Source organism: Anser cygnoides, chromosome 5 (assembly GCF_040182565.1).
Source record: "Anser cygnoides isolate HZ-2024a breed goose chromosome 5, Taihu_goose_T2T_genome, whole genome shotgun sequence".
Classification (NCBI taxonomy): Eukaryota; Metazoa; Chordata; class Aves; order Anseriformes; family Anatidae; genus Anser; species Anser cygnoides.
The window spans coordinates 36,000,641-36,013,283 of record NC_089877.1 but is presented as its reverse complement, the minus strand read 5'-3'; the positions used below and the strand labels follow the sequence as shown (position 1 = coordinate 36,013,283).

At 45.9% G+C, this 12,643-nt stretch overlaps 1 protein-coding gene across 4 annotated transcripts in view; it reads left to right on the top strand.

The window, feature by feature from the left end:
* Positions 1-12,643, top strand: part of CEND1 (cell cycle exit and neuronal differentiation 1) — a 24,918-nt gene extending 12,275 nt beyond the window's left edge. For all 4 annotated transcript variants that reach the window (XM_013198351.3, XM_013198352.3, XM_066998899.1 and 1 more), the window contains exon 2: positions 2,877-12,643. In XM_013198351.3, coding sequence (XP_013053805.1) covers positions 3,054-3,446 — 393 coding nt within the window. In that variant the 5' untranslated portion in view covers positions 2,877-3,053 and the 3' untranslated portion in view covers positions 3,447-12,643. The remainder of the gene's footprint in view (positions 1-2,876) is intronic.

The following is a 12,643-nucleotide window of genomic DNA, read 5'->3' as shown; positions in this document are numbered from 1 at the left end:
GGCCTGTGTCATCATTGCACCAGATGTAAATTGAGGATAAATTGCTCCCAAACCTGAGGAGCAGTGCCTTGTGAGTGGCTGTGGAGCCATAGCATGTAGGAATATGACTCTGGATGTACTGAGCGGAAAGTTATGAATGGTCTTTGGAGGCACTAGGAAGGAAAAGGTAAGGCAGGTGGCATTGACAGAGATATTACAAGTGAGCAAGGAAGGGAAAATATCCTTGCTCCTGACAAAGTGCATATGCTTACCCACCAAGACCCAGGCCACAGAGAAGGTCTTAAGCTTGGTGAGCACCTGCAGTGGTGTTTGTGTGCTACAACGTGCATATTGATATTATTGATCTCATCCTTAAACTCCAATAAAATCCCTCACTGTTACCTGTGAGTTATTTATTAGAGCTGATACATCTTCAGTGAAGCATGAGGGGAGAGTGGAGGTAGTTTGGAAGGACACCCACAGTAGACATGGCACGTGTAGAGCAGCTACATGGGAATTTGCTGTTTTTTTAACTGAGTGAAGAGCTGGTCTTATTTATTTATTTATTTATTTCCCCTGGATAGAGCTTGGAGCTAGACTGAATGGCAAATTCAAGGGAAGACTAGCAAATACCCTGCTTAAGCCCTGGGTGCGGATTATTTGTCTCTTTTCAATTATTTACTTCAAAGCTGGCCAGCTTGGATTATCTAATGTCTTTTGGAGACTTCAGGCCCCATCTCACCAAATAACTGCTCAGCTAAAACTCTTCTGCCCTAAGGGAGGTGTGTAAGGAGGGTCAGTGAAAAGCCTTCTGGAAGCGCACGTCCTATCCCCGTGCTACAGGGAGAGCTGAGATCTCTCTCCTGGTCTAACTACCAACCTTTCTGATGGCTGAGAGACATCCCAACCTTTATATGAACGGACTGAGTTTTCAGCAGGGCTACGATAGTGTGGATGTGTTCAGCATGGCTTGAGCATGACAGTGTAGACAGATGCCAGGGCTAGCTTGGGTACTGGAAGTGATTTGGCTACACTTGCCTGGAGCTCAGCACGTGTTATTTAATTTCACTGAGTTGCTGATGGACATCTCTTGCATACTGTGTATCCCCATTCTGAGGCTGCAGCTCAGAACTTTGCTCTTCAGTTGGATTTTAATTCAAATTTCAAGTTAAATTTTTGGTGTCATCCAGAACGTCAGCTTTCATAGGCAGGAGGCAGGATGGGGACTTGACTGGGATGTGGTCTGTAAGGGCTTTACCTGAGCAGGAAAATATTCTCTGTTCAGGGGAAGTATATGGCATACTAGTATCAAGGTCACAAGCGTGGTGCAGCACGGGAGCTGTGGACTTGTGTGACTCCAAGGCTGCAGCTCCCCCAGTCAGCTCCAGCTGACCAGCACTGGCGAAGATGCTGGCCATCACACAAGAAACAGTTCCCAGGGAGACCAGGAGAGAGGGCAGTTTCTCGCACCAAGCAGGAAACTGTTGTTTGGTTTTGCTCTGAACCCAAACCTGACATTTCTGAGTAGGTTTCCTCCAGGCCAGCATTTCCGCCTACGTGGAGATTAAAACACAGCATTTGTTAGCTTATTTCTCCAAAGAGGCAGCAGCACAAAGCACTGCTGTCACCCTAGGACCTTCTCTGTCTATCATTAAAGGAGAGATCTGCCCTCTGAGCCATTATGGAAGAAACATCTACCTGTAGGGGTTCTTGAGGAGCCTCTTTATTTCTAAACCCAGACAGCTAATAAGCTCGTATTTCACTTAGCAGGCAGAGCACTCTCAGCAGGCCCCTCCAGCACCGAAGGTCAGCGGGGAGGTAATGAAGCAGGTGACTCAGATCTGACTGCTGCCTCCTGTTTATTCACTGTTTCCCAAACCTGCCGTGGTGCTGTGCTGCTGGAGGCAGCCCGATGGCAAGCTGCCCACGGCCGCCTCTCCTTCTCCCCTGCGTGCAGGGATGTGCCTGTGGGAGCTCCATCTCCCACCTCGTCCTGCCCAGACCGCTGCCTAGCGAGGCTGGCATGGATGATGTTTTTGCCGTGTTTTTTCTGTCCCTTTGAAGCCCGCTCTGCCTGCTGAATTATTGGAATGCAGCCGTGCTGTTTACTGCTTTCATCAGCTCCTTGGGGAAAATGGCTCCAGCTAATCACCTGCAGTACAGCTGGCGTCCTGCTCAGCTCTGTAGGCGAGCCCAGCTAACCACTGCAAGGAGGAGACAGGAGTGAGAACTCTAAGTCACCAAAATCCATTTTTTTTTGCAAATCCGTGCAGCCGCACTGGAGTCAGTACACCATTTGGCAGCAGCTGGCCCTTACCTTGCCTTACAGTAGCATTGCTGACAGCCTTGTAGCTCTGATACCGGTGATAATTGAGGAGCTAATCCATTTTAATTCTGCAGTCCCTGTCTAAATAGAGAGTATCAGACAAGATCCCATTAACCACTTGTTAAACTTCACGTGAGAATACTGCTGCAAAACGAGAAGGGTAGAGTGTGAGTTACAGGCAGGGAGGAGCTATAGATCTGCTTCTCCATGGAACAAGATGTTCTCACCTTACCCAGGAGGAAGGCAGCTGAGGAGAGCAGATGAAAATTAAGATTTATTTGGTTGGAAGTGAATACATCTGGTCACTGACAAAGGGCACTGTATACGTGGCTAGGATTGGGTTGTCTCACGTGGAGCATAGCCATGGCAGCACTAGGTGATGGCTGGTGTGAATGTTTGGTGTTCTCTCAAGTGCAGGCACTGTAGTAGATGCCTTGACTGCAGCTCACAGTTGCTAAATGAAGAGCCAACAGTTTTCCAGTTTTTCTGTTCCTCTCCATCGCTTTCAGCTGGGATGTCGCTGGCTTGCTCTGTCTTCATTCACCTCTCAGTGCTCTGCTTTCTCTTCCAGGTGCTGTAACATGTCCAGGTAGGACACTACCAGTGTGAACATCATCCCAAGACAGTCACTCCAAGCCGTCCCTCTCAGGTGGCTCCTCTGCTTCAGCCAGCAGCCAGACAAAGGTGAAGACCTGGGATTGCTCCCCTTGTGAGAGGCATCCAGTCGCTGCCCACAGCACTCGTAGGGATGGATTCCAAAGGCAACGTCCGAAGTGGAAACAAACCCGATGCCAAGGCCCCCAGCTCTGGAAAGCCAGAAAAGCCCAGCCCCGTGCCTGCCACGAATGCAGACAAGAAGGAGACCCCCAAAGAGCAGCCTGCTCCTGCCGCTGCCACCAAGAAGGCAGGCGGCGATGCTGCCGTCGTGAACAACCACAGCAACCTGAAACCCAGCCCAGCCGCCACGGAGACACAGGAGGCCACCGGCCAGTCCCCTGACTCTGACCACAAGGGAAACAGCTCCGAGGAGTCACCAGGCAGCATCTTCGACAACATGAAGCCCTTGATCATCATCGGAGGAGTGGCAGTGGCTGCGCTAGCTGTGATTGTGGGAGTGGCGTTCCTAGCCCGGAAAAAATGAAGACCGAGGCAGGGTGGGCTGAGAAACCCAACCCGGCTGTACAGCTCCTTTTGAGACAAATGCATGCAGAAAAATTCTATACATATCTATATATATAGAGCGAGCTAGATAGGTCAACAACAAACACCAACCGCAACTCCAAGAGTCTTGTTCAAGACAACTGTGCCAGTTTGACCCGATGTGGGTAACTCCATGCACTCAGTGTGTTCTTTTCATGTAATATATCTTGGCTTATACCACTGTGTATAGATAACAGCTTCTCCTGATCGGTGTAAACGACGGTGTCCCCTCCCCTCCCTGCTGTCCTCTCTGGGAGACACCCCCACCTCTCTTGCAGTCCCCTGTTCTCAAGTCCAAAGTGTTCTTTGTCCCATCCAGAGTCCCTGCTTTGTGTTTTGGTTTCTGTTTGGTTTGTTTTTAAGTTGGGTTGTGGTGAAGAAGATGTAAGGAGAGATGGAGCCTAGTGAGAAGACCCAGTTCACCCGCCATTGTGTGTAGGGCAAAGTGTGATCTCTAATAGGTCTCGTGTACCTGCTGCTCGTCAACCCACCGTTAAAAACCCAACTCCAAAGTGCCCCAGAGAAACCAGGCCGGCTGTAGCTGGAAGCTGCAGCATGGCAGAGCTGAGTAAGCAGGTCAGGACATCACACAAGTCTTTTCACTGGCTGAGCTGCCAGCTAGGGAGTGAGCGGAGAGACTGTACTGTGACCGACAGTGCAGGTAGCAGTGTATGGAGATACCTGCCAAAGTCCCGTGCCGATTGCAGGCAGACAGCAGCTGCCATCTGCTTGGTTTCTTGCATGTTGGCAGCCTTCAACATCCCGCGGATCACCAGGGTCACAGGGGCAGTGCTCAGAGATAGAGAGGCTTTGTTTTGGATCTAGTATTTCCTAAATTTAGGCTGGGCTTTGCAAGATGCTGTGGCCTCAGCCCAAACTCCCTTGAGGTCAGCTGGACTCTATTTCTTGGGGGGTCTGGATCAGGCTGTTCACCTGGTGTTTTCCCACTGAAGGCTCTGGCCTCTCTGTAGATGAGAAGGTAGGAAAACAGGGAGACACAAGCTGGTTTTAGGGGCAGACAAGAGCTGGGACCCCATAAGAAATAACACTGACCTGCTTCACACCAAGGAAACCCTGGTCAAGGGTACTGGAAATCCATCTGGTGATCCTAGGGTGAATTCTCACCTCCCTTCTGTGAGTGGCAGGGATCTGTGACTCCTCTACATCTTGGAAATGGAAACAAATTCCCAATACTGGGGAACAGCCTGGTTTCATTGGTGAGTACCTCAGATCTAAAGCCAGACCTTGCAAGAAGGAAGGCAGGTGACCAGAGAGTGTTCGGTGCAGTGACAGATGACCTTCGCCTGACACCAAGAAGTGGGCAGATCTTACTCTGAGAGTTTCCACTAGGCTATTTTTGGCTTCTGTGCTACTGCAAAAAGACTCTTTACCTTGCTCTGTGTTTTTAAATTAGGCCAGAGCTCAGATGAGGTCAGAGATTAGATGAGGTCAGAATCACAGGCTCTCTGGAGCTCAGCAGCAGTTGCAGCCAACGGAGTTTTGCAGTAATGTTTAGAAAAAGGCCATGAGAAGGTGGGGTGAGTTCAGCAGAAATCAAAGAGCCAAAGTGACATGTCTTTGAGCCTGGATGTATAAATTTTGTGGGTACTGGGCCAGAGAAAGGCCTTGGGTACTGTCTTTGCAGTACCTGCTTCTGGCAAAATTACTGGCTAGTATGGTGGATGTGTATAACCCAATCTGGCAATTCTTCTCTTGGCTCACATCCTAATTTGCCTCCAAATTTGGCCTGATGAATGCATATGGCTTCCCCAGACAAAAAGCCTTTTTGACACAGCCTGGCCATTCCTATGCTGAGCTTTGTCATCCTCCTCTTTTCTCCAAGGCTCATAAAATATTCCCAAAAGGCACGCAACCTCTGGGAGTATCAGATGCTCTCTTCTGATGAACAACAGGCTGCTTGCAGCTTGAGCTTAATGTCTACCTCTACTTTTACCAGTACAGCGACAGGAGATGGTTACGTTGGGTTCACGGTGGTTTTGGTATGAGTGCTAACAGCCCCAGGGGAAATCCTGTTAGATGAAAGCACTCTTCCTCTGTATTGTGGACATGCCTCCTAGCAGCAGTGTTGGAAGCAGAGGGTCCATGGCTAGGTGCCCCTATAATGCCACTTTTGTCTTCCCCTCGTCCTGTTTTGCAGATGTTTAACGGTTCACTTTTTTTTTTTTTTTTTTTTTTTTTTTTTTTTTTTTGTGGGTGGGAGAAGGGAGTGCAAGCAACAGAGGAGTGTGAGAGGTATTGGGTAAGCAGAGATGTGAGACAGAACATAACTCAGAAGCCATCCCAGCAACGCTCCCGTGCAGCAACTGCAGGAGGGCTTTGCAAGAGCACACAGTGGGGCTGCTGCATCTCCTGCCTGCACCTAAACTGAGAGCCTGGGGCTGCTGCGGAGCCCCCAGACCCCGTCAGTGCCCTTGGTACATCCTCGTGCCGTGCCGGGGTGAGGCCCCTTTGCACACCAGCTCCCCCTGCTGCTGCTTGCACCCTGACCCGTGCATTCTGCTTTCCCCACGAGGGAGATTTTGGTGCACAAGCCAGAAGCAAACTGCAGTGCAGTGCGGCCAGGAATCTCGTCTACGCGACTGGGAGGACTGTGCTCACCGAGTACAGGGTAACGTATCCAAACGAGTGGGGTTTGGATACAGGGATGGATATTCCTGCGCTCCCCTTCCCTCAGATCTCTGGAGCACAAAGCTTTTGGCTGTAGAGAATTTTGTAGGAAATTTTGCTTATGTTGCCCATGAGGAAGGGAAGCAGGCTATCCCTGTTCTGATTCTTGTTTTGCCAAAGCAGGGCTGGTGATTTTCAGACATCGACTTCTGTTTTGAAGTCCTGTCTTCAAAAAAATATTTCCATCTGCCCTGTCTGCTCCTCCCTTTCAACCCCTGACGTGGGATTTATTTATTTATTTTTAATTATTATATTTTTAGCGGTGTGTGACATTACAGATGCAGCATCTAGCCATCCTGCACTGGCCAGCATAGGTAGATGCAGGGGGAGGAAAAAGAAACACCTGCCTTATTTGAATGCGTTTTTTTTTTGTTTGCTTGTTTTTTCTTTCTAAAGTGTTTTAGTGTTTCTATTTCCTTGGCTTAAAGTTCAGCAAGAGAAGAGGGGAAAAACAGTTCTCAGCCAATGTGGGCCTTAACCATTTCTGTCCACATCCAGCCCCCCTTGCCCTTAGGGCACGTGGATGGATTCGAGGCCAGTAACTTCATCCACAAACACACCACAGAGATGGTGCTGGGACTGCAGCTCATCCTCTGGGTATGTAACCACGTGCTAGCCCTCACTAGGCAGTGAATGTGGTTTGTCTTGTCCATAAGGGAACTTCTGCTTACTGCAATCAATTAACATCGCCTGCTGTCCGGATCCTTTCTCTGGAGCCCACCTCTCTGGTTTGGAAAAACACTTCTGTCTATGTGTGCGTGTGTGTGTGTGTGTCTGTACACCACCCTGCCTTGAATATTCTATGTATGTATGTATACTTGCAGGTTTATATTACTGCAGTCTGGGTAAAGCCACATTCTTTGTAAGGAAAAAAAAAGAAAAAAAAGAAAACACAAAACAAACCTGGAGATGACCCTTCGTTTGTTCCTCTGCATTCACACAAAGTGTCCGTGACGTCTTTTCTGTGCCATTCACATCACACCATGCAGCACCCGAATTCCTTTTTCTGTCCTGGTTTCTTCTCAGAGCAAAGAATGTATGGCGAGCGAACTGCCGAATGTACCATGTGCCCATTGTGCTAGGAGCTCAGAGTTACTGTTCCCCTCCCTGGATATTCGCGTGAGCTACTCGCTTAAAAATAAGGCACTTTTAGACAATACTGAACTGTACTGGACTGTGTTGTAGTGCTTTTCACAGTGTGGGTCTAGTGTTGACTTGAGTCAGGTAGATCAAGCGTAGATGCCATACAAGCTCCCAAGCACGCAGCTGGGGCCGTGCACTTCAGTCCTGAATTGCAAATGACATCCTCTTAGCAAACACCTCCTGTTCTGCCTTAACGTGTCAGGCTGTGCAGTGGTTTCGTTTTGAGAAAAAATGTCCAGCGAGAACTAGGCTGAGAAGAGCAAATTCATCTCTCTCAGAATCGAAGTGATATTGAAACCAAATTTGTTGAGAAGCAGAAGGCTTAAATGACTGAACTCGCTGTGCTAAATAAATAGTTGTCTTTTCTCATACTGAGCACATGCCGTTATTTGCTTGATGTTATTCTTTGTGTGGTGTTTGTGATATGAAGTCCTTCTAGTGATATCTCCACGGGGAGAATGAACTAATGCTTCAAACTAGTAAGATTCTGCGCTTGGGTTTTGAAGAGATCTAGATTGCTAGTTTACTCTTTTGATAAAGTGCAAATTAGAAATTTGGGAAACTGACTTCACAAATATTGCAGCTTATCTCTAAAACTATAGATTCAATTATTACACCAGATCCCAGTCTATTTTTAAGGAGCCATATGTTTTAGTCAAATACAAAGATGATGTTGTGCTCTTGAGCAACTTTGTAGAAGGTTTTTGATGCTTCTAGCTTTAAGAAAGATGAAATGGGTTACACGTCCGCTTCCTCTTTCTACTGGTTTAATAGACTGTGGTAAGTCCTGCTACTCCTAACAGTTCTGCAGTAGGATGCAAACAACCCTGGAAACAGAAGGATAATGTAGCAGCATTTTTGGGAGGGTAATAATGCATTCTTGCGGGTGCTGTCACACCTCACAAAGCACTGAGCAGTTGCTTGCCCTGAAGCACTTACTAGTCCCACTAGGTGGAGTGATACATTAAAAATGGATTTGTCTTTGCTGAATCAAAGTTTCCCCAGCTGCCAAAAACTAGGGGAATTTTTCCATTGGTTTCAGCATGCTGTGATCAGGCTTTGCGATCTTATCAGCACCAGGGTTATGATTGCAGGTCTCTGTGAAATATAAATTCATTTCAGTGGCATGTTTTACAAAACTGGCAAAAAATACTTCTTAGTCCTTTTCTGAGTACAAGGGAAACCTTCTCTAGTATTACCTGAGGCAGCCACGCTTATACTGACATTAGCGTTTATGTATAAACAACAGAATAACTAAAACACAAAACCAATCAACCAACCAAAAATACTAAAGCCAGTGAGAGGAGATGATTCCTGACTGAAATTCGCTTCCTTTCCCGGAAATGTCACTGGGTTTAGAAATCTGCCTTTTTCTAACTATTCTTAGAGCTGGTTGAAAATATAAATTCTGAGGATTTGTGAGGGAGAAAAAAGTGTTCTTCAGGAAATAAACCAAATAAGGAAGATAATAATAATAGTAATAATAATAATAATAATAATAATAATAATAATAATAAAAGACTGACTACTAAGCCATGCAAATTATCCCTTGTTAACTGGATTTCTCAAGTATATTTTTGCTGTCTCTTTTCAATGTTAGAGTCTATGAAGCAAGAAAAAGGCCTGAAGTTTTCCACAACCAACTTTGTGCAATTAAAGGAAATTACAAGTTTATAATTTGGGCATTTTTAAAGGCAGTGATCTCTCTTTTCTCATGCTCTGTTGTCAAAAAGTCTGAAAATCCAATGTAATCCCATTTTGATCCTCCAGTTTGTGACTTTTTGCTAGAGCAGGGATGCTGGTACATCTTACTGACCATACAGGTGTGTTCTCTTCATCGAGGACCCATGGAAGAGCTGCTTTCTGTAGCAGTCGGCAACCACATGGTGTATTTTTCATACACTGCTAGCAGTTCTGCTTTACAAGTTGGGCATCTCCCTTTATGAAGGGGTTGCCTCTGACATGGATAATTAAAATTCTGCATTTAAGTTAGTTAAGTTCCTAGTGCTGGAGGCTGGAATTGGGATATTTCCTGATATTTACCCTAGAGGTATTTGGCTCTTTACTCTTTCACAGAGAAATCTGCTGATGCTGAAGATCTAACCCGGACTGTCAGCACATTGTAGGACTTGTGAGTGGCACTCGATTGACAACTCCACTGCAGAAAGCAGGGAAGCCTGAGCAGCAATTTTCTGGGCTGGGGTATGTTGCACCATCCATGTACTTCAGAATTCATGCTGTGGGTGACAAAGAAGCCAGGAGAGGGTGATATGAGCAGTGTCTGCCTCCTACTGCAGATTAAATTTTGCTGCTCTGTTTTCAGCCCCTAAGTGGTTCTTGTCCTGCAGTGACTGTTTGGGTCCTATTCCTAAAATGTCTCCTGTCCCCACTTCAACTAGAAATTAGTTCTCTTCCAAACTTCATCTTTTTGAAGTATTACTAAATCATTAATGGGAAGTTATTTTTTAAGGGCAAAGAGCACAGAATATGGTTAATAAGGTTAATGATAGTCTTAGCGCTCATGGTCAATATGTGGCAAAGAAAGAGTACTTAATCTAGGTTCATCCTACTGAGTGCATCTATCCAGAAGATTGTTCTCCTTGGGCTAGACTATGATTCCTTGAATTTAGCAGCCCAGATGATAATGCAAGGTGCAGTTGAGGGGACTGCTACTTAACTGAGACACTGCCTTGAAACATGCCCTTTGTGACATTCAGCTTTGGCTGGCTATGTTTCAACACTATTTTTTAGTCTTTTATTGCATCTTGCATTGGTTAGCTCAGATCATATTACCTTGATTGGCCCTGGGGAGTTAAATCTGTTTAGCAGAGGGTTTTTTATGATAAAGACTTTCTTCCTCTCTCATATCATCAGTCCAGCCATGTGATCTGTTTCCTTTTTAAATCCCGAATTCCTAGACTGTCTGCTCATGCCAGGTCTGCTACAAACTATATGGCTCCACTGGCTTCTGGAGATCTGATTAATTGCTTGTGTTTTGCTGCTGCTTCAGCTACTGAACTGTATTCCCAGGCAACTCTGCAGATGTGGCCTTTCCACAGCAAGGCAAAAATCATGCCCCAGTGCAGGGGCAGATTTTGGGTTGCCCTACCTAACAGGCAGAGCCAAAGTTCAGCCACTCAGCACCCAAGGGGAATGCAGAGACTGTGTAGTGTAGCAAGGAATGTATGAAGTCTTCATTTGCCTTAGCTGCTAAGGCTTGGGGGTCTGAGATGCAAGATACTGCATGCTTGTCTGCCACAGAAGCTCAGCAGAGGATAAAACCCTAGCTGGAAGCTCCCTTTCTAGTCCTTACTCTTTCACATCAGAGAAACGCTGCATGGCCACGACTTCTGCTTGGTACTGAAGAGCCGGGGGCTGCCTGCCAGTTGGCTGGGGGGGCGGCAGAGCACCAGAACAGGTTGCCCAGTGAGGTTGTGGAGTCTCCTTCTCTGGAGATATTCAAAACCTGCCTGGATGCAATTCTGTGTACCATGTGTTAGGTGACCTCGCTGGGCACGGGGGCTGGACCAGGTGATCTCTGGTGGTCCCTTCCAACCTCAGCCATTCTGTGGTTCTGTATTCTGGCTGCTCAGGAGATGTTAACGCAGTGTGTGTGTACACTACACGTGGCTGAAGCTAGTGCTGCTTTGGTCCTCCAGGTTTTGCACCAAAAATACAGGCAGAGAAGAGAGGTCCTTGAATCTCTCAAGCTGGCTCTCTGCTGAAGCCAATGATCTGTATTTTTGCTGGCCTGGAAGAATCAGTTCTTGTGCAAGGAACACGCTGCTGTTCTCGTCCTCCATTAGCTGCAGGGCAGAGGACACAGAAGACTGAAAGAATTCCTCGATTTGAATGGGCTGCTCAAGTTTTGTAAAGTTACACGAGACAACTGGTCCTGAAAAATTTACATCTCATTCAACAAACCATGCTAAAAAGTTGATGCTCAGAGCACACGGTAACAGGACAGATCTTAGTCTTTGGTTTTCCAAATGCATGAGTTTGGCTCTACCCTGTACTGAAGTTCTGCTTGCTGCTTTGTGAAGCATTTGTTCTGTTCGAACACTGACATGCTGTACGTGGGGAGACATGCTCTCTGCTCTTTGAGGTTATGCCTTTCTGAGTAAATAGATCTTCTTGCTAAGAAATATAACTTGGATTAAATAGGTTCGGACCAACGGCATTTGTACATCTTACTCTTGCACTCAATTCTTCTCCAGTTCGTTGTTCCCAGCTTGAAATTCCCAAATTACTCCATTCTATTTTTCTAATTTCTCAAAAAGCAAAGCCCCAGCGCAGGATCCCAAGAATAGTCACTGGTTCTTTCCATCTGTGTGTGATGATGCTCCAGTACCAAAACTCCCAGGAGGAAGAGAGGAATCTTTAATCATCTTTGCAACAGTAAAGACCTGCATTGTATCCCTGGTTTTGCCACAGCAGCTTCAAGCAGTCAAGTTTCTGGGACAATTTGATAAGAACAAGGGTGCCACACGTTTGCCATGTTTAAAAAAAAATTAAAAAAATAAAAAATTAATCATTTGGCTTTAAGTTTTGAGCAGCCCTTCTTAAGCCTGGTGCCTTTTCCTGAGTCACTGGTTAGGACCCTTTCAATTGAAATCTTTAAAAGGTGCATTCTCAACTCTCCAGTGAAAACCAGCTCCCTTCTAGCAGTAGGTGCAGGTTATTTACAAACTTGTGGAGAAACCAAAATTGTAGAAAGGGAACTCGTAGGTCAGACTACAGGGGATTTCTTTTTTTCCTTTTGGTTTGCTTTGTTTCTATTACTTTGCCAGGGACTGACACAAAGGACTTGGAAGTCCGATGGAAAGCTCAACCACGAGCAGCAAGGACATGCCTGCTGCTAGGCTGGAAGCCACCGGCATCTTTCCAGTGTCTTTGGTGGGTTTTGTGTCAGCCCCTGGAAATGTTTTCCAATTGATATTAATTTTCAAGTGACATCTTGATTTCTTCCCTGTACAAACAGACCTGCTTGTCACTTACACATATTTACCTGTGTTCAACATACAGGTTTATTGTTTTTTTTTGGTTGTTATTGTTTCATTTTTTATTTTTTTTAATTATTTTCTTTCAAAAACAATATGCTGCTAGATACATTTCCTGGAGGGAAATGGACACCTACCTACACACAAAGCTATAGAGCTAATTTATACCTTGTTGAATTTATAATCTTGTCTATGCTTCTATGGACACTTTGTATGGGCTGCAGCTCAAACCTTAAAATAGTCAAGAATTTTTCCTTTCCCATATAGTATTCTATTTACTTTGACTTAAAAAAAAAAGCGTATAAAT